The 17,314-nt window shown below is 56.9% G+C and overlaps 5 protein-coding genes across 5 annotated transcripts in view; 2 read left to right on the forward strand and 3 right to left on the reverse strand.

Annotated features, from left to right (window-relative positions):
* Positions 1-830, forward strand: part of TRAVEDRAFT_129038 (uncharacterized protein) — a gene marked incomplete at both ends in the record, with an annotated part of 1,745 nt that extends 915 nt beyond the window's left edge. Inside the window, 6 exons of the mRNA XM_008043140.1 lie at positions 191-222; positions 277-292; positions 349-421; positions 497-548; positions 632-718; positions 789-830. Of these exons, the coding sequence (XP_008041331.1) occupies positions 191-222; positions 277-292; positions 349-421; positions 497-548; positions 632-718; positions 789-830 (302 nt within the window). The remainder of the gene's footprint in view (positions 1-190; positions 223-276; positions 293-348; positions 422-496; positions 549-631; positions 719-788) is intronic.
* Positions 831-932: 102 nt separating this feature from the next.
* Positions 933-3,780, reverse strand: TvFet3A (Fet3 protein; the record flags this gene model as incomplete). The annotated part of the gene is made up of 10 exons (XM_008043141.1): positions 933-1,509; positions 1,569-1,759; positions 1,819-2,176; positions 2,232-2,394; positions 2,448-2,549; positions 2,605-2,723; positions 3,061-3,235; positions 3,290-3,380; positions 3,437-3,580; positions 3,632-3,780. 10 exons carry the CDS (start codon positions 3,778-3,780, stop codon positions 1,115-1,117), a joined length of 1,887 nt encoding a protein of 628 aa, XP_008041332.1. The 3' UTR covers positions 933-1,114.
* A 979-nt stretch (positions 3,781-4,759) lies between these two features.
* On the forward strand, positions 4,760-6,285 carry TRAVEDRAFT_73438 (iron permease FTR1; the record flags this gene model as incomplete). The annotated part of the gene is made up of 6 exons (XM_008043142.1): positions 4,760-5,171; positions 5,230-5,346; positions 5,398-5,469; positions 5,528-5,662; positions 5,720-5,825; positions 5,877-6,285. 6 exons carry the CDS (start codon positions 4,760-4,762, stop codon positions 6,205-6,207), a joined length of 1,173 nt encoding a protein of 390 aa, XP_008041333.1. The 3' UTR covers positions 6,208-6,285.
* A 4,435-nt stretch (positions 6,286-10,720) lies between these two features.
* Positions 10,721-11,590, reverse strand: TRAVEDRAFT_30380 (uncharacterized protein; the record flags this gene model as incomplete). The annotated part of the gene is made up of 4 exons (XM_008042742.1): positions 11,248-11,590; positions 11,050-11,187; positions 10,838-10,990; positions 10,721-10,776 (listed from the first exon to the last, which is right to left on the reverse strand). A coding segment is annotated over exon 1 (217 nt), but the record flags the coding sequence as incomplete, so codon positions are not given.
* A 2,933-nt stretch (positions 11,591-14,523) lies between these two features.
* Positions 14,524-17,198, reverse strand: TRAVEDRAFT_73440 (uncharacterized protein; the record flags this gene model as incomplete). Its single annotated transcript, XM_008043143.1, has 12 exons — positions 14,524-14,542; positions 14,596-14,722; positions 14,782-14,968; positions 15,024-15,499; positions 15,551-15,626; positions 15,681-15,759; positions 15,809-15,937; positions 15,990-16,067; positions 16,123-16,278; positions 16,336-16,497; positions 16,554-17,034; positions 17,104-17,198. The coding sequence occupies 11 exons, from the start codon at positions 17,196-17,198 to the stop codon at positions 14,635-14,637; spliced, it is 2,007 nt and encodes a 668-aa protein (XP_008041334.1). The 3' UTR covers positions 14,524-14,542; positions 14,596-14,634.
* Between the last annotated feature and the right edge of the window lie 116 nt (positions 17,199-17,314).

Here is a 17,314-nt window from a genome sequence, read left to right on the forward strand (position 1 = left end):
GCCAGGGCGGCGGGATATTCGCGGCCGCCATGAGCGACCTGTCGCCCCTGTGGCAGGGTGCGAAGTGCCAGGGCTCCCAGGACGCGAGCAAGTGCAACGGGAGGGGGTCCTGTGTGAACTGCGTCGGACGTGAGTTGCATGCAGGTCATGCGGCGACGCTGTCTCTCACTCGGCTAACGTGTGTGCATAGCGGCGTGCCCTGACGAGGAGCTGTGCGGGACGGTAGGTCTCCTTATACGTATCTTCGCGCAAATTCTTTGACCTTGCGTCGTCTAGTGCTTTAACGTCAGATGTACGTGGACTGGTTGTGCAATGTCTATCAACTGTGCTAACAGGGGACTGTCGCAGGCACCGGCTCCCTCGACGGCGAGACCTCCGGCGCGTGCACCGGAAAGACCATCAAAGTCAAGATCGTCGACGCGTACGTGCACACGCCCTCTTCGTCGTGGGCGTAGATCGAGGCGACCCATTTACTCACCGGCGTTGTTCCCACCAGCTGCCCAGCCACACACCCAGCCAACTTCTGCAAGATCCCTCAGTTCGGCGGCGTACGTTGCTTGTTCTCTGTTATTCCAAGGAACTATACGACTTACGTATTGCGGTGACCTTACTACATTGTTGCGATCTGCAGACAATCCGCCCTATTGAGGCCTGCGAGCAGCCCGGCGTCAACGCGCTCGACATTGCCACGACCGCGCGCAGCACCCTGTCCACATTCGTGAGTATCTTCTCGTACATCTGAGATTTGCCCTTTCCTTGCGAACTCACGCACATCTTCACGCTTGAAGCAAGGGAACCTTAACATCGACGTCGAGCCTACTTCGTGTTGATGCTGTGTTCAGGACGCGGTTCGCGGGTAGTCAAATAGTTGTGAATCTGACCCGGACCGCTCAGGTCTTTGCGCACGTTTCACACCGATATGGATGAGGAAAAAATCGTCAAATCCATGAGAAGATCATGAGTACTACACATGTGCGTGATCGTCTAACTACTACCAACAGCCCCGCGGCCGACGCGCTGCCCTGTCGCGCGCGCGCCCCGCCCTTTTATCATAATAAGAGTATTAAGAAATACACCGCACGACGACGCACGCCTACGTCGGAGCAAGGCTCGCTCAAGAGCGCTGCTTGATCAAGCCGAAGAAACGGCCACGGCGCGCCTTCGCCTCCTGCTGCTCGCGCGCCTCATGCTCCATCTCCTCCTCGGAGATGTGCCCGCCGAGCGTGTACCACGTCACGGAGGCCATTCCGATCGTCGCGGTAAGGACACAGCCGAACATTGCGCCGATGCCCTTCGCGTGCCAGCCGTTGTTCTGCGGGAAGGGCCCAGTGGTAAGGCCAGTGAGGTCGGTGGCGGATGCGTGTCCGGCGGCATTGCCGGAGATAGGCTTGCCCAGCGCCTGGCACTGGTCGAACATGAACTGGGGGATGGCGTCGCGCTCCTGAGCGATGGTGGGTGCCTCAAGGAACGTCACCGCGAGACCGACTTCCAAATGCCATTCGATATGGCCTGGAAGTACGAGATATCGGTCAGGGGTGATGCGAAACAATGAAGCGCGTGCGACGTACAATGGAAGAACCAGGCTCCGGGGTTGTCTGCGACGACACGGAGGGTGACGGAGGTCCCTGAGGGGACCTGCACGGTGTCGCGACGCATGGGGTTAGCCTGGCTGTTGTTCAGGGGCGGGTTGAGCTCGGGGTCGTCGGAGGTGTAATCCTGCGCGCGGCCGACGAGCTGCATGTTGTGCCCGTGCAAATGGCTAGAAAGGGGAGCAGAATCAGCATGGGGACCATAGTATAAAAACGCGAGATGACGCACAAGGGGTGCTTGCCGGCATCACCGTTCTTGAGGACGATGTCGAACACGCTCAGGTGGTCGAGGACGAATGAGTTGGGGCCGTAGGCAGACACAGCGGTCGCGTTCTCGCCGAGGGTCATCTCAGACATGATCGACGGTACCAGCGGGCTGTTGTAGGTGACCATGTTGAACATCGCGTGGTTCGTGCCATCCGCCATTGTGTCGAAGAACACTTCGAGCTCGATCGTGCGGTCGGCGAGGGGGAGCTCCTTGGCGGCGACGGGAACGAGAGCGAGGTCGTCCACGTCGTGGTACTCAGCGACCGCGCCGAGATCGGTGAGCGGCTGAGACGCATCGTAGGTCACGGACGAGGTGATGTCTACGGACACACATCGGTCAGTACGCAGAGATACAGTGATGGAGGAGAGGCGTACTGGGGTTGAGCGCGTCAGGGATGGTGTCGAACATGTCGGTGTCCATGTTGGCGTGGATAGCCCAGTTCGAAGCCGTCGTGTCGTTACGTGCGGTGACGAGGACAGAGTAGCGCTGCGCGACGGTGATGGAGATGAGGTCGATAGGCGACTCCTCGGTGTCGACCTATCGCAATGTCATTAGCTCCTGTTCGTCAACCCGATGGGGAGAATACATACACCATCCGCCTCGATAATGCGCATGTCGTGGCCATCGATCCAGAAGAAGAACGCCGCGAACGCGCTAGTGTTCACGATGCGCAGACGGTAAGTCTTTCCGGGCTGTATTTGGATACGTCAGCGTGGTAACCCAGGTTGGCGTAGAAATGAGACGAACCTGGAAAGGCAGCGTCGCGTTCTCGTTGAAGCCCACGGCACCGGTGACCGGGTCGGGCGACGTCCCGGAGATAGGGCCAAGGTAAGTCCCGTTTTGCGCAAAGTAAACGAGGGCCGAGTCTAGAGGGACATAAGGTGAGCATTGAGTGGAGTACAGGACACGACAGGCGAAGATTCTATATTCTCCCCAGGTGCTAGCCATGGGAGTGTGCTCTCCTGCTCCTGCCCAAACCGCCGAAGTTGGGCATGAAGCGGGCGGGAAGCGGCAAGCCTAGCAAAGCTTCTATCGAGAACCAACATGTAGATTGCAAAGCACGTCAAGCACGTCCGGTTGCACATCGATGGATGTTCAAGCGGGCAAGCGAGCTCTGCTTTTCCCACTGAACACTGAGGCCAGAAGGCCGGACGTTTCGATGGTACGAACTGAATGTTCGAGGCCGGATATAGGGATACGTACCGGGGACAGGCTCGGCACCGCCCGGGTTCGCGATGTTGACGAACTGGTCAAGAAGAGTGGAATGCTGATCGTGATACCAGTCGCCAAGAACGACGGTGAACTCCTCGTCATAGGTGTGCACCTCCTTCGGCGGGTGAATGACTACGGGGGCGCGAAGACCATCGACATATTGACCCTGAAAACACAGAGTTAGAATAAGGGTGATCGTATGATCGTAATCAGGACTAACCGAAGCATGTGCGTGCACCCAGTAGGTGCCCCATTGACCCGAAGAGTTAATGGGTACGACGTAGTCGAAGGTGGACCCAGTCGGGATACCACTGTAAACGTAGACGCGTCAATAAAATGATGCTGCGGTGGATGGTTTCAGACTGACCACTGCGAGACGCCGACCGCGCCGTCCATCCATGAGGTAGAGTTGAAGAACATGCCGTGGTGGTGGAGAGAAGAAGGCTCCTCAATGGAGTTGGTGGCATGGACGAGCAGGACATCGTCGGTCGTGACATCAATGGGCGGGGGACTGTGAGCAGCGTAAGTAGCATGGTCAAGACGGATGGCAAGAGATGCTTACGGCCATGTGCCGTTGACACCAATAACGCGACGGGGCTGAAGGCCGTCGGGGTTGGCGTTCTCGACGTAGGTGATGTTCCACCAGATCTCGTGGACCGCGGCGAGGGTGGGTGCCGCGGCGAAGAGGGGGGCGAGGGCAGACCACTTCATGTCGTGAGCGGAGAGGAGGAGGTGGACTACAGCACTCTTGGTGAAGAGAAATGCTGGCCTTGGGGGAGGGCCGGGTCGCGATAAGATATGGAGGACGGGGGCGGGCGGAGAGACCGGGCAGGTGAGGGCAGTCTAATATGAGGCGGCGGCATTTGTGCGAGGGTCAGACGACGAAATGCGCGAATCCGAGGGACCGGCAGGAGTTGGAGGCATTCTGGAGTGCATGTCCTGCAATTGATCAGAAATTTTATCAGATAACCCGACTCGATGTGATCGCGCCCGAGATCCCACACCGATCCGACGGCGCCTGTCTTATCAGATTACCATTTCGGCCCTCGACCATCTGCTCCTGGAACTGCGACCGCGCGCACCTCCTCCCCTCAAGGTACTGCCGATTCAGACATCCCACACCCGTACATCGTCAACCATTGCAGACTGTTCTTCCGGGGATCCCGGGCAGCGACCGCGCCGCACGCCCCAGCGCGCACCACGGCCGCTTCCCATGTCCGTCCAGGGTAGCTCCCCAACGCACAGTTTCGAGTGTAAACCTGCGCGTCGATCGGGACATATAATTCAGGGCGCTGTCTCCCCGCACTCAAAATATCCCTGCCGTACGTTCTTCCGCCAGCTGTAAGGTCTCGAAGCAGCGAAGCTGCCGCGGGCAGATGGCCGACAGTCTGATGACCCCTTATCTGATAAGATGAAAACGGCCGACCTCGTCCACGCGCGAATTCCAGAACAGAGATCCAGATCCCAGACTGTCGTTTCCCCGGCTGAGGGATTATCAGATAATGTGAGGCCACCCCGATCGTCTCGCGCGCGCCCTCCCCCTGCCCACTGAGGCCGCTATAATACTACCCGCGTGCGCCCTTTACGCCCAAGGTCTCTCGCCCCTCCAAGTCCCCCGCACCGCCGTCCGCGCGCAGACTCAGAGTCAAGACCGTCCGTCCATCCCGCCCCGTCGCACGGACAAGACAAGATGCCCCGGAACGTCTTCTCCGTCCCCATCTTCTTCATCGTCTTTCGCGAGACCCTCGAGGCCGCCATCATCGTCTCGGTCCTCCTCGGTCTCGTCGAACAGATCGTCCATGAGGACCCGAGCCTGATCCCCGGCGCTGTCCCCCCCGCCGTCGGCACCCTCACCCCCGAGGGCGAGAACGAGAAGCGGAACAGCGCCGACAATGGCTCCAACAGCGCCGAGCTCCCCCAGCTTTCAGCGGGCGAGACCGCGCAGGCGGATCACAAGCGGCTCCTCCGCAAGATGCGGATCTACATCTTCTCGGGCGCATTCCTCGGTCTCTTCCTCGCACTCGCCATCGGCGCTGCCTTCATCGCCGTCTGGTTCACCCAGGCAAGCGACTTGTGGGCCAAGTCCGAGGAACTTTGGGAAGGTACGCTTCGCGCCGGACCGGAGAGTAAACGCACCTTCTGACAAATTCCTTTGTGCAGGTATCTTCGAGCTCGTGGCTTCGCTTATCATCTTCGTCATGGGTGTTTCCATGCTCAAGATGGACCGCGCTAAGGCGAAGTGGCGCGTAAAGCTCCAGCGCGCGTTCTCTGGCAAAGGTCAGTTTGGTGATTGATTCGCTCTATGGTACGCGACTCACTCCGATCCAGCTGTTGACAAGGGCGCAAAGACGGGCAAGTACGTCCTGTTCATCCTTCCCTTGATCACTGTGCTCCGTGAAGGCGAGTGTCATGATATCACAGTGTGGGGTATGGGCTAATCTTGGTTCGTTTCGCCCAGGTATGGAGGCCGTCGTCTTCGTTGGCGGTGTCTCTCTCGGCCAGCCCGCAACTGCTATCCCGATTGCCGCCATCGTCGGTCTCATCTGCGGTCTCATCTGTGGTTACCTCATCTACGCGTTCGCTAGCAGGACCAGTAAGTGCCCACATATTCGCTGAGCAATATTTCCGATACTGACTTCGGCGTGTGCAGCGCTCACCATCTTCATGGTCGTGATGACGAACTTCCTCCTGCTCATCGGCGCCGGTCTCTTCTCCAAGGCCGTCTGGGCATTCCAGACCAACGCCTTCAACCACCTGTAAGTGCCTACTCCCGTTCTCAACAATCGTTCCCTACTCACCTGTTCCAGGCTCGGCGCGGATGTCGACGACGCAGGAGGTGACGGCCCCGGTTCGTACGACGTGCGCGGGAGTGTGTGGCACCTCGACTGCTGCAACCCCGAGAACAACTTCGACTCGGACGGCTGGTCGATCTTCTCCGCGATTTTCGGGTGGACGAACTCGGCGACGATCGGCTCCGTGCTCTCCTACGTCTTCTACTGGATTGCGGTTATCGCGGTGCTCATCGTGCTCAAGTTCCGCGAGGGCCGCACGCGCCTCTTCGGCAAGGAGAGCGCTATGGGTCGCAAGCGTCGCGAGCGCCAGGAGGCGCGTGACGCCACCCTTCCGGCCTCGCAGTGAGCGGGTGCGCTGTAGTGTGGTATGGTAAAATTATGATTACGGTCACGGTCATGGTGTAGACGTCCTTACGATTTCTCATTTTTTCTTCTTCTGTGACGCGATAAAACGGTTGTCCTTCTGTCCGTGTGTATTGTAGGCCGTTAATCCACGGGTGTCCGCCTCTCGATCTCGGAGCGCCTTGCTGCCCGTTCTGGACTTCCGTGAACTAAAGCATGAAATGCACGACGATACTTGGAGATTTTGCGCTGCTAATCTCGAATATGCACCCGGCACAAGAGAAGAAAGAGTTGCCGAACGAAGCGTATCTGCAACATCTGTGTTTCGCCGCTGATCATGAGTTCGCGCGCCTTACAAAAGAAGCCGCAGGGAAGACTGACCATACGGTCCTGGCACTGCGCCCGGCCACATGTTGTGTGATAGAGTTGCGTGGCGCATGGAGGGTGACGGCCTCGCGCCTGGTGCGGGAATCCGTCGGGCGTCCTAACGACCCCACCCACGATACGATGTCATCCGCATTGCAGTAGTTAGTCACTCTAGCTTCGGAACGGAAATGCGATGTCCAACTAGTGCACGAAGCCCGCACTGCTGCCACGGTGTTCCTGGATGCGCTAGCCATGTCTCGTTCACGGGTCTGTGTGCCGCCCGCGAGCGCCACCATACATGACGCGGCTAACTCTAGACGTCCTTGGTTTTCACGGAAGCTTGCGAAGCTAGCGCTGCGGGCCACCGACGTCGCGGTCTTCCTGCCTTCGCTCCTTCGTCTCCGCGCGGCCGTTCGATCGGCGCGAGAGACAATTCGCCACTTGGCAAATGATTGCATTTCTTCAGGGGCTGACAGGGGCTGACTTTCTCCGATCGCTAGAACACGAGGACCGGCGTGGACCGGACCCTGAAGGGGCGGGTGGCTGTAAGTATGGCGCTTGTCAGCAGGGCGCCGCGTCGATGAGAAAGGCTAGCCCGACACAGTACTGTGTATGCCCCCGCGATGCAGCTGGCAGTGCTGGAAACGTTTCGCGAAGTGAGAGGCGCGTGTGCTCGGCTCCGCTGGACGAATTTCGGTGTTATCGCGTGGTCACTGAAGTCGTTGGTGATTCTGCGTGCGCTCGACCGGGACACAGCGGGGTTTCTGGCCTTGCGTCGGTGCTCGGTACCACCGTACCAGGACCGCAGCCGCTACGGTAAATTCAATGGAGCACGGCTGTCCGAGTGAACGTTTCCCGGTAACCCGACGGAAAGACGGGTGCGTGCCTGTATTTGGACCAGGTAGAAGAGTTCAGCCGCAGCAGAAGACATTTTTGGCGCAGTTCGGAGCACCCACGCATGTACTTCAAGCAAAGGCAGATGAATAACCACGTAGAGGTTGCGATGCATGCATTGTGCTTCGTGTAGCCATCTGACTTCTGGGCTTCGATACTAGAAGCCGGGAGGTATCATATCAGATAACGCGCCCCAAAATACTTCGGGACCGGCGTACTGGGTCTGTGGCATGTCTCTCTTAGAGCGGCCCGGGGAATTCAAAGAGTTTGGTGACTTCGCGGTCAAATTTCGATCGGGCAATGTTGTGTGGGCGCCGGTGGGGGCCGGCACCGTGGGCAAGTCGATCGAGGGTTTCGTAGGTACCGCCGGGACGGGTCGAGCGCAGGACCATGGGGGCTTGGCAGGTCACGATGAATTGTTTATCTGATAAGATGGGAATTTGAGGTGAGGACCATCTTATCTACCGAGCAGAATAGATCCGAATTGCATGGAGTTGAACGACCGAGTGGGATAGGCACATTCTTCATGTGGCGCGGAAGCCTGAAAAGACAGACTTGTGCCTTCGCAGACATGCGCTGTCTATAAGAGAACATGATGTTAGTCAAGCACGGCACGAACGGCGGCACGCACTGTGATATCTAGAGCATCAGACGCTCTCCATGCGGTCGTACATGCAGATACACGCGTGAATTATTGGTTTCGCGGATCAGTGGTAGCTCGACATGCATCAGACGCACCCCCACTACAGGTAGAGAGTTGGGGTTCTCGGCGACACCGGTTCGCGAAGCCGCAGCATCCATGTACACACCGAGGGACAAGGCACCCAAAACAAATCGGAGGAGTGCAGTCGATCGCGCAGCGAAAGTGCCTCATCGGCCACCAGGCCCGTTCATCCGACCCTCTTTGAGATCGAGGCACGATGCTCACTGGCCAACTTTCGATATGTGTCCGTAAAAGCCGAGGCAAGATGATCTGCACGAGAAGTGGGTAAAAGTGGGACACACTCTCATCGCGGGTCATGCATGACGCTGTACCTTATGGCTAATGAACGCGCATACAACCACCACAGAAACTGTGGAACGCTCCTTTATAGGATTCGCGTTGATTTGTGCAGCGCGTTGCGCCCCTTTTTGTAACAGCACGGCCGGATGGTGGTAGATGGTGGTCTAGAGCGAGTTGTGCGGCAAGTGCTGCGCTCGTGTAACGGCGCTCAGTTGAACACGGATATCACCGAGCCAATGAGAGGCTTATGTTCTGGCGCCCGCCGTTCGTCCCCTCAAGTTGCTGCCAGCTTCCAATTGGACTCCTTAGTGTGCAGCGAGACTTCCAAGCCGCCGCGGAGAAGAGAAAGGGACGACGTAGGACCGGAATGAATGTACCAGTCAGGTATAACTCACCAAGTGAACGTCGCGCGACCATTTCTGCGCGACGCAGATGAAGACGCAGGTTTGGGGACATGTTGTTTGACGCAGAAGAGGCCAATGAACCATCGAGTAGGGAGGACTGCAGGTTGAAGAGAGCTTGGGAGAAGGGGGGCAAGAGGACGAGAGGGCGAGAGATGTGTGCCAACGATGCACGGTGCTCGCAGAAACGTCGTCTTTATATATGTTTCCATTAGCACTACCAAAGAGGCATAGAAGAGAGACAGGAGTGGCTGAATCGAGGCAGAGATCAAACCGGGCTTCCTTCTAACTGCGCCGTCAGTCGATCTCAGGGCTCCGCGAGGGTAGGCATCGAGTCGAGCACAGGACAGAGGGCGATGAGTTTGAAACGAAGCGAGTAGAGTACTGTGAAATGGCGAAAGACGACAGGGACTCCACGAGTGAAGAAGAGCTGTCTGGAGTCCGTGACGGGAGTAGGTGAAAGAGAACATTGCGGCTCCGATGTCGATCGTGAGGGGAAGCGATCGACGACGCATCGAGCTTGACATGCGCACGTGATCGCGCTCCTCACGCAATGTCCCGGCGTACATGCAGGATTTGCAACCGCTATCTACGTTGAATTCGGTGCACTCTATGGGGAATCGAGTGAGATCAACGTCCATGGTAATGGTAAACGCGACGGGCATGCGGCTACTAGCACAACACCGTCGCGCCGCTCTCGAGCGGCCAGGTCGACCATCCGCCTCGACCCCTCCTGGATCTACAGAGTGTTTCGGTGTGTTCATAGTATACATATACATATACGAATACATGCCTTGAAAGAATTTACCTCCCGCGACGCTTCGCAAACCTCCTAGGACATCGGCTTCATTCACTGCCTCGCCAGTCACACAACGACGTCCAGGCTCAGCAAGAACGGCTTCTTGCAGACTGGGCAGCACCCGTCGGCACTGATCTCCCGACAGATACAACTATGATAATACACATTCAAAACGTAAGCACTTCGCAACTTGGCAAAAGCATGTACTGATTCTGACCTTCGACAAAAGATATGCCCGCAAACGGTCGCCACGGGCGAGTCGCACGGGTCCTTCTGGCAGGATCTGCAATGCCACGAAATACCCCTCTGCACGGCACCCACTGTGTTTGCTTAGTCGCGCAGCGGCAGGGTCAGTGAACGCCCAAACCTACGCCGTAGGGGTAACCGACTCACTGGTTGCATGTGATGTGGCCTCATCTCCTGTAACATGGAAAGCCACTCGTGGACGCTGGTCGATTTGCTGCGAATGCAGCGCATGTTGTACTGGCTCAGATAAACTAGCAGCACCATTGCGGTTTCCGACGAAAAGGGGTTCGGGTACGATGGTAGATGGCGATACCGGCCTAAAAGTCCTCTCTGCTCCAGGGGGTAGCCCATCGGCTTGCAACGCAACTTCCGCGCTGTGGCCTTCCTTCGGGGCGGTGACTTTCGGCGAGAACTGAGATACTAGCACACCCGAGCTCCCTGAGTCGGAGGAGTACGACGGCGGGGACGGCTGCTGGTCTATTGGCGCTCCATTAGACCCTATGCTGCTAGGAGATAATCAATTTGTTACCGTAGCGCAAAATATAGGACTCGCATACCTTGTCAAGGCTTGCTCTACGGTATTAATCTCGGTCACCTCTACAAAGCTCGCATAGGACACCACCGATTCGACGTCGTCGAAGTCGGCACTAGGCTCAACCGCCTCTGCCATCGCAATGTCGGTAGATGTCGGTAGACTGCTGACGCTGGAAATTGAAGGCTGGCTCTACATGTGTAGACACGGTATGGCAGTATCAGATCAGTAAGACACAACACATGTGAGTGCAAAATTCTTACGGAGACTTCGGGGATCTGGACGTCGACGGACAGATTAGAGACAAAAGCTTTCGCGCCGCTCGGTGCACCCTGCCAAGCGGCGTCGACTATGAATACACTATTGAAGGTGCGGCTTTCGGGGAGGGCGTACCTCATCACGCTCATTCGATATCTTCACTGGGAGACTCGCCCTAGTGATGCCGTCCGAGGATGGGTGGCAACCAATCCGGTGGTGTTCTTGTAGCGCTACGAAGGATGGATGATGCACCCTGCACTCAGAGCATGCATTCACGCATAACATGTGCTATCAGGAGACGTTTATTGAATTAGCTGAGGAAATTGCATCAAGAGGCCGCAACATACCCAGCGTAATCTGTATTCTTCCTCGAACGTCGCATCGCATCCGCGGCACCTCAGGCGGTCGGGGATTTGGCTCGAATGCGCAGCCGAGCCGGATTTCTGCGACGTGATCCCCCGATCTGGATATTCGTACTTGAAGCGCTGGGGAGGTGATTTGAGGCTCATAGGCTTGGGAGGATGCAATTGATGGGAGCAACGTACAAACTCTTGGGCAACTGGCGGACCACCCGACGACTCAGGATGTGTTGTGGGTACGCCCTGTGGCTGAGTTGAGAGCGCAGCAGCCACGGGGATCCATGTCGACGATGAAGCGCATATTTCTGCTAGTCTTTGTGAACGTGCCGTGGAAGCCTTAGCCGTTGATCCGGCGACTCGGCGGGGGACTGGAGGGGCAGCCTTTGGAACCAATGGGTTCCGCCGATGTTTTTTGGCAGAAGCGTGGTTTGCCATGGCTGCTTCATTTTTGAACTTTTTGTTGCACTCGAAGCACGCTACTTTCTTTTGTTTTGCCTTGGCCACTTCTTTCTTTGCCTTGGCCATTCCAGCGGTTCGCGGCGACTTGAAGTTCCAAGTTCCGCTGATAGCAAGAGGGGTTTGAGTCGATACTCGCAAGTAGAGTACTAGATTAGCGCCGTACCCAGCTGGATGGGCCGCGAAGGACGTAAGTGAAGGCAGAGAGAGCAATGTGTACGTTGCCCCATACCGTCTGCATCCCAGGCTACCGCAGCATCGTATGACACGTGTCTGTGCTTCTCCCGCTTCGCACGCGGGCCTGACAGCCGAGTTCTATTGAACTCGAAGGGCGCCTGCTGGCGCGGTTCCTTGCTCGTCAATCTTGCCTTCGCCGGGGTCGAAGGTTAGAGTACCTTAGGTGAGAAATGACGTAGCGCACACTTTTGAGTCCCTCCTGTGAGGGTGGAGATCCTTGCTCTGACGAGCAAGGGATATCGTACGCTCAGACTTCTTTTCTACATGCTCCCTCAAATTCGCAGTTCTGCCACTCACAACGTCGTGAAAAGTACTTCTCAGTACACGGAGGTCGCAGGCGGCGTGCGTTACTACTCCAGATTCGCGCCCACGTGACCGCGTCGCGGAAGTAACAACTAGTGTTTTTCCATCTCGTGTCACGGTTGAAGCGATACACTTCCTCTGCGAGTGATGCGAGACGATATTGGGAGTTATGAGAAGCTCGGGTAGTATAGGGTACATTCGCAGAATGGACTCGCGGATTCAGCACGGCGTCACATCGAGGAACAGCAGAAACGTCGTTTTGCAGACTGGACAGGAGCCGCTCTCCGCGAACGTCTGTACAATGCACCTGAAGCGTATGACCGACCATTCTTTCAACGGCTATAATTGATAATACGGAGTATGCTTACCGTTCACAGAAGATGTGGCCACATGCCGTGGTGACCGGATCCTCGCATGGGTCGCGCTCGCATAACCTGCAGTGCCAGGAGACGACTTTCTTCTGTCGCACAAGGGGGACGTCCTCAGAAGCTACAGGCGGCGACGAAGTGTTTGTAACATTGGAATAGTGAGATGTAATTGATGCTTGAGGAGGCGATAGGGTGCCAGTGGATGCCGACTCGGAGAGGATTGCGCGAGCCCGCGACGGGAGCTCGCGCCTGCTTTGGGAGCGGTTTGAATATTGATCGGTCCCGCTCGTGTTACTTGAGTAGTCTCGGTCCAGATAATCAAGACCCTGAGCGACGATGTCTTCACAAGAAAGCGGGGTTTCTCTTGATGAACGGCTGAGCGATCCGGCTGTCCGTAGAGGACTCATATTGGACGTCGACGCGCTGTGCCACTGGATGAGTCGCATGCTCCCGATACATAGGTTTACTGACCTGGTCATCGAAGGACTCGTAAAAGATTTTGACGAGGCAACCTTGTCGCTACCGGTAGGGACCTCGACATAGCTGAGATATGACACGACTGACGCTGCGTCGTCGACATCATCCGACGTATCCCCCACTATGTCTGCCGTGGATGACATGGCCGCACTAATATTTGATAGGATGTCTCTTGTGGCCTTTGGTATGCGAGGTCAACCCACGTGTCCCCAGAGATAGATCAGGACCGATAAAACGAGAACACTCACAGGTCGAGGTGTCGTCGTAGACGAGGGCAGACGCTCGCTACCCAGAATTGATTCGTTAACGAGTTCGTTCGTATGTTCCGCATGAGGATCGAATGAAAGAAGTTTGGCAGGAGTGTGTTCTGTCATTCCAAAGAGTGTTGTAATGTCGCCGTCGCTCTCGGTGGCCCCTACATCTCTGGGGCTGGTAGGCCGTGCCAGCGCGCATTGCGAGAGTAGCCGATGCTGTGTGTCGAGTAAGTAAGTTAATGGCAAAGAAGCTAGAAGTCTTCCTCACCTGGACCGTCTCCTGCAACGTTAAAAAGTGTGTATCACACGCGTGGCAGGCAAAGTGCTCGCTGGAGTTGTGCTCCTGCAACGCTTGCGCAGAAGGCAGGTGAATTTGACAGGTGTCGCAGGTGTGGCTTTCCAGCGAATGCTACTCGTCAATTCCAAGAGTAAGTACCTCCCAATAGGTATAGGATGGCAATGTCACTGACTGTCTGAAGTTCGGCTACATCCTCGAATCGTTGCGAGCATATGACGCATTTCGGGTGAAAGGCGCTGAAGGCGCTGTAGTGGTCTGCATCCATGATTACGAACGCTTTGCAAGGCCCGCAGAAGGTGAAGGTATTGTTCATATTCGCGTGAAAGTCTGTATAATGCTTGTGACATATGCATCGTCAGTGTGCGGCAAAAGTTGGTACCCAATCCGGCACCCTGCGATACGGGTTACTAGCACTCACCAGGTTGAGCAGCACTGCACTATCAATCATCTGGCAACATATATGGCAAGCCCACTGAGCGTTATGAGCTGCGGTCTTGTCCGTAGCGGTGATCTTGGTAGGGCGACGAGCTCCTGTATGGTGGCCGAATGTTGCTTGATGGCGCTCACAGGCGCTCACCGTCTGAAACATCCTGGGGCATACACCACAGCCGAAAATCTTCGGCTTTTTGTTTGCCATTACAAGTTTGCGCTGGAGGTGTCACTGTTTAAGAGGGGATGGGTGTGTTGCACAGACGACAGGGCAACTGAAGCAAGGAGACCGGAGAACCGTTTGGGCACGCCGCCTCGCGCTACCGCAGCACTGCCGCGCTCGAAACTTGGAGTTCTTCGTGAGAGCAGCGCGTGTACAAGAGCCAACGAGGCTTGCCCCGTGACGACGTTATTCCTTATGCAGCATGCTCAATTTATCTGTCGCACACGGAGAAAGGCGGAGGCATCAGCATGGCTGCTTATGAGGAGACGGGAGATCCACTTCCTTGCGATAATCATGCAGACGCACGCCCGAGCCCGGGTGCTGATATCGTGTGAGGGTCAAACTCGATACTATTGACATGCTGCAAATACATAACGTGAAGCTCGTGCGTGGCCAGTATACATAGAATCTATGGAGCAGGTGATACAGTGAGAACCTATTTTCAAATCAATCCCGTATATGCACTTCGGACGCTCAACAACCACTTACCATGAAATGTGTGCACAGAAAGGACTGATCTGCTACCTCCTAATCGGTCTCGACGTGCAGACGGAGCAGGATCAACTTCCCGCATGCCGGGCATGCCCCCGTCTTCGAAAGCTCCTGTATGATGCATCTACATCGCGAAACGCATGAGGCGCGCTTCCAGAAACACGCCGGAAAAACGCCACTCACGCGGTGCAGAATATGTGCCCACACATGGTCGCGGTTGGAGCGACGCACGGGTCCTGCATGCAGCTCCTGCAGTGCCAGGAGACCGCGCCCATCTTTCCCTGCGCGCGCGCGACAGCTTTGAGCTTGGGGGTAACGACGGGTGCGGCCTCCACCGTGCCCTCTGAGTCGGAGAGCGGGGTCGGCTCGACTGCCCGAAGTCGTGAGCAAACTTGCTGATCACGCGGGCCTAGGCTCATGCTTACCTGCTGTTGTTGAGGGCTTCTGAGAAGGGCTGGGGGCATGCTGCTTGCTTGAGAGCAAGGATACGCGCGACAACGGCCTGGATGCGGTCGAGCGGATAGGAGTCCGCGCGGACGCAGGAGTCGCAGGCCGGCTGACCGTCGACTGTACCGTCGATCTGGTACGTGGTGTGTCCATCACCAGCCGAGATGGCACACGACTGTCCCTCGGGGACATGCGCTCCGAAACACTGACGGGTGTGATGGACCGCATGCGCTGCGGGAAGAGCGACGGCCTCGGGGCAAGCTCGCTGACGACGCTGTCGGTCATGCCGTATGTTGATTCCACGACAGCGGAGCGCGGACCAGCTGGTTGGATCTCAGAGTTGGTGGGTACAGGGCTCCGAAGGTGCGAGTGCGAGGAGACGGTGGAAACCGAACGAATAGACAGCGTCGATTCGCTGTCCGGATGTCTCATGAGGGTCCCGCGCCTGCGTATCCTACCAGAACATATCAGTGCCGAGTAGCAGATACGCTGTGAAATCGCTTACATGTCGTCGAAAGATTGCTCCGAAATTGTTGGGGAGCGGGGTGAGTACAGCGGTACTCCCTGAACGCTGCTTGGTCCTGAGAAGATTGATTTCAGCATCTCGAACACATGACGACAAGTGCAGTTCTTACCCATGGAAGATGCAGTAGGGAGTGTGGGCTCGGAGACGGCCCGCTGCACATGAGAAGATGCCTCCACAGTCTCGTAAGTCTAACCCAGGAGATGAGTTGTGAGACCAAGGGTCATGAGATATACGCACGTCATCGTCAAGCTCCGATTTCTCGTTTACGACGGCTACCGTCGCGGGGTGCACAATACTCAACGTGGGCCGCTGAACGAGCGGCGAAGACTGCGTGGAGCACGGCGGCTCAACAGTGGAGGGCAGAACCTTCCCATAGGAATCAGATAATATAATATCCGACGCTGTGAGATCGACTCACGGAGACCGTCGCATCCATAGAGGTCGTTGAAGGCGTCGGCAGCCTCGGCGGCGGTCGGGGGTGGTTGATTTCCATGTGCTGCGCGATGGCGGTCAAGTTCATACAGTCTCGAAAGGATCGCTTCAAGACGCACCTTGTCGCATGCATCATCGTCGATGAAGCCCACTTCGCAGAGTGCACAGTGCGGGTGCAGCGGGGATGTCACGTAGTGTTGCAGCAAGTCCTCCTTCGAGCGGAATTGACGCCGGCAAGGCTCGCAGCGGGATTCCAGGTGCGCGGACGACAGATGCTAAAAGTGACGTTTGAGCCCTGCTTTGGATCACCCCGTCCGGATCGAAAAGCTCACCGCCGTCAATTCCGAATCCCCCAAGAACCCCTCGTCGCAGACCAAGCAAACTGGATGGTTTGGAGATTCGCGGAAGTGCTTCGGGAGATCCGCGACCGCGACCTCCCAGCCGCACGGCGCGCATTTATGCTTCGGCTTCTCCGGGTGCGCCAGCTTCAAGTGCTGTAGTGGACGTCTTAGGATGTCATAAATATTACGCACCGAGAACGCTCACTCACCATGTCGAGCTGGGTTTGATCGAGGAACGGAGAGTGGCACTCAGGGCATTTGGGGTGCGCAGCGAAGTACCGTAGATGGATTGACAACGCCTCCGGGGACGAGAACTGCATCGCGCACGGGATGCAGTTGTATGTCGGCGGTGGGGGATGCTTACTGCGCTTATGCTCATCGATTCCCGTCTGGTCGGTGAAGACGAGGCAACATGGCTTGCACTCGTATGCGGGCGGGGCGGGGGTTACCGGTTTTGTAGCAGGGACGAACTTAGGCGCGGGTTTCGGAGCCGGTGTGGCAACGGCGGCGACCTTGGGTGCCGTGACTTTGGGAACAGCAGCAGGTTTCGGAGCGGGCGCGACCTTGACGGGCTTTGGGGCGGGAGCGGGAGCAGGTTGCGGGTAAGACGCCCTGGGCGCGCTCGGGGCAACGTAAGTGTGCTCCTTGTCCTTGCCGTGCTGGGCGAGAGCGGCGTCGTTCTTGAAGACCCTGTTGCAAGTGAAACAGACCGCCATTGAAAGTGTGGATGGAGTGAAGCAGTCTCGAGCTAATACGCACCGGTGAACGCTGGGTCGTGCATTATATCCCGCGTCCGGGAGCCTCGTGCCGACCTCGCGGCACAGCGGCTGTATTGCGGCCTGGAAAGCTGCCATTAGAGGCGCCGCTCGTTGCCTGTCAGGTGGGTGTTGCCCAATCCGGTTCTTGCAAGATGTAGAAGACTGCAAGAGCGCCGAAATGTGGTGAACACGATGAAATACGACCTGACGAG

This window comes from Trametes versicolor, assembly GCF_000271585.1.
Source record: "Trametes versicolor FP-101664 SS1 unplaced genomic scaffold TRAVEscaffold_9, whole genome shotgun sequence".
Taxonomy (NCBI): Eukaryota; Fungi; Basidiomycota; class Agaricomycetes; order Polyporales; family Polyporaceae; genus Trametes; species Trametes versicolor.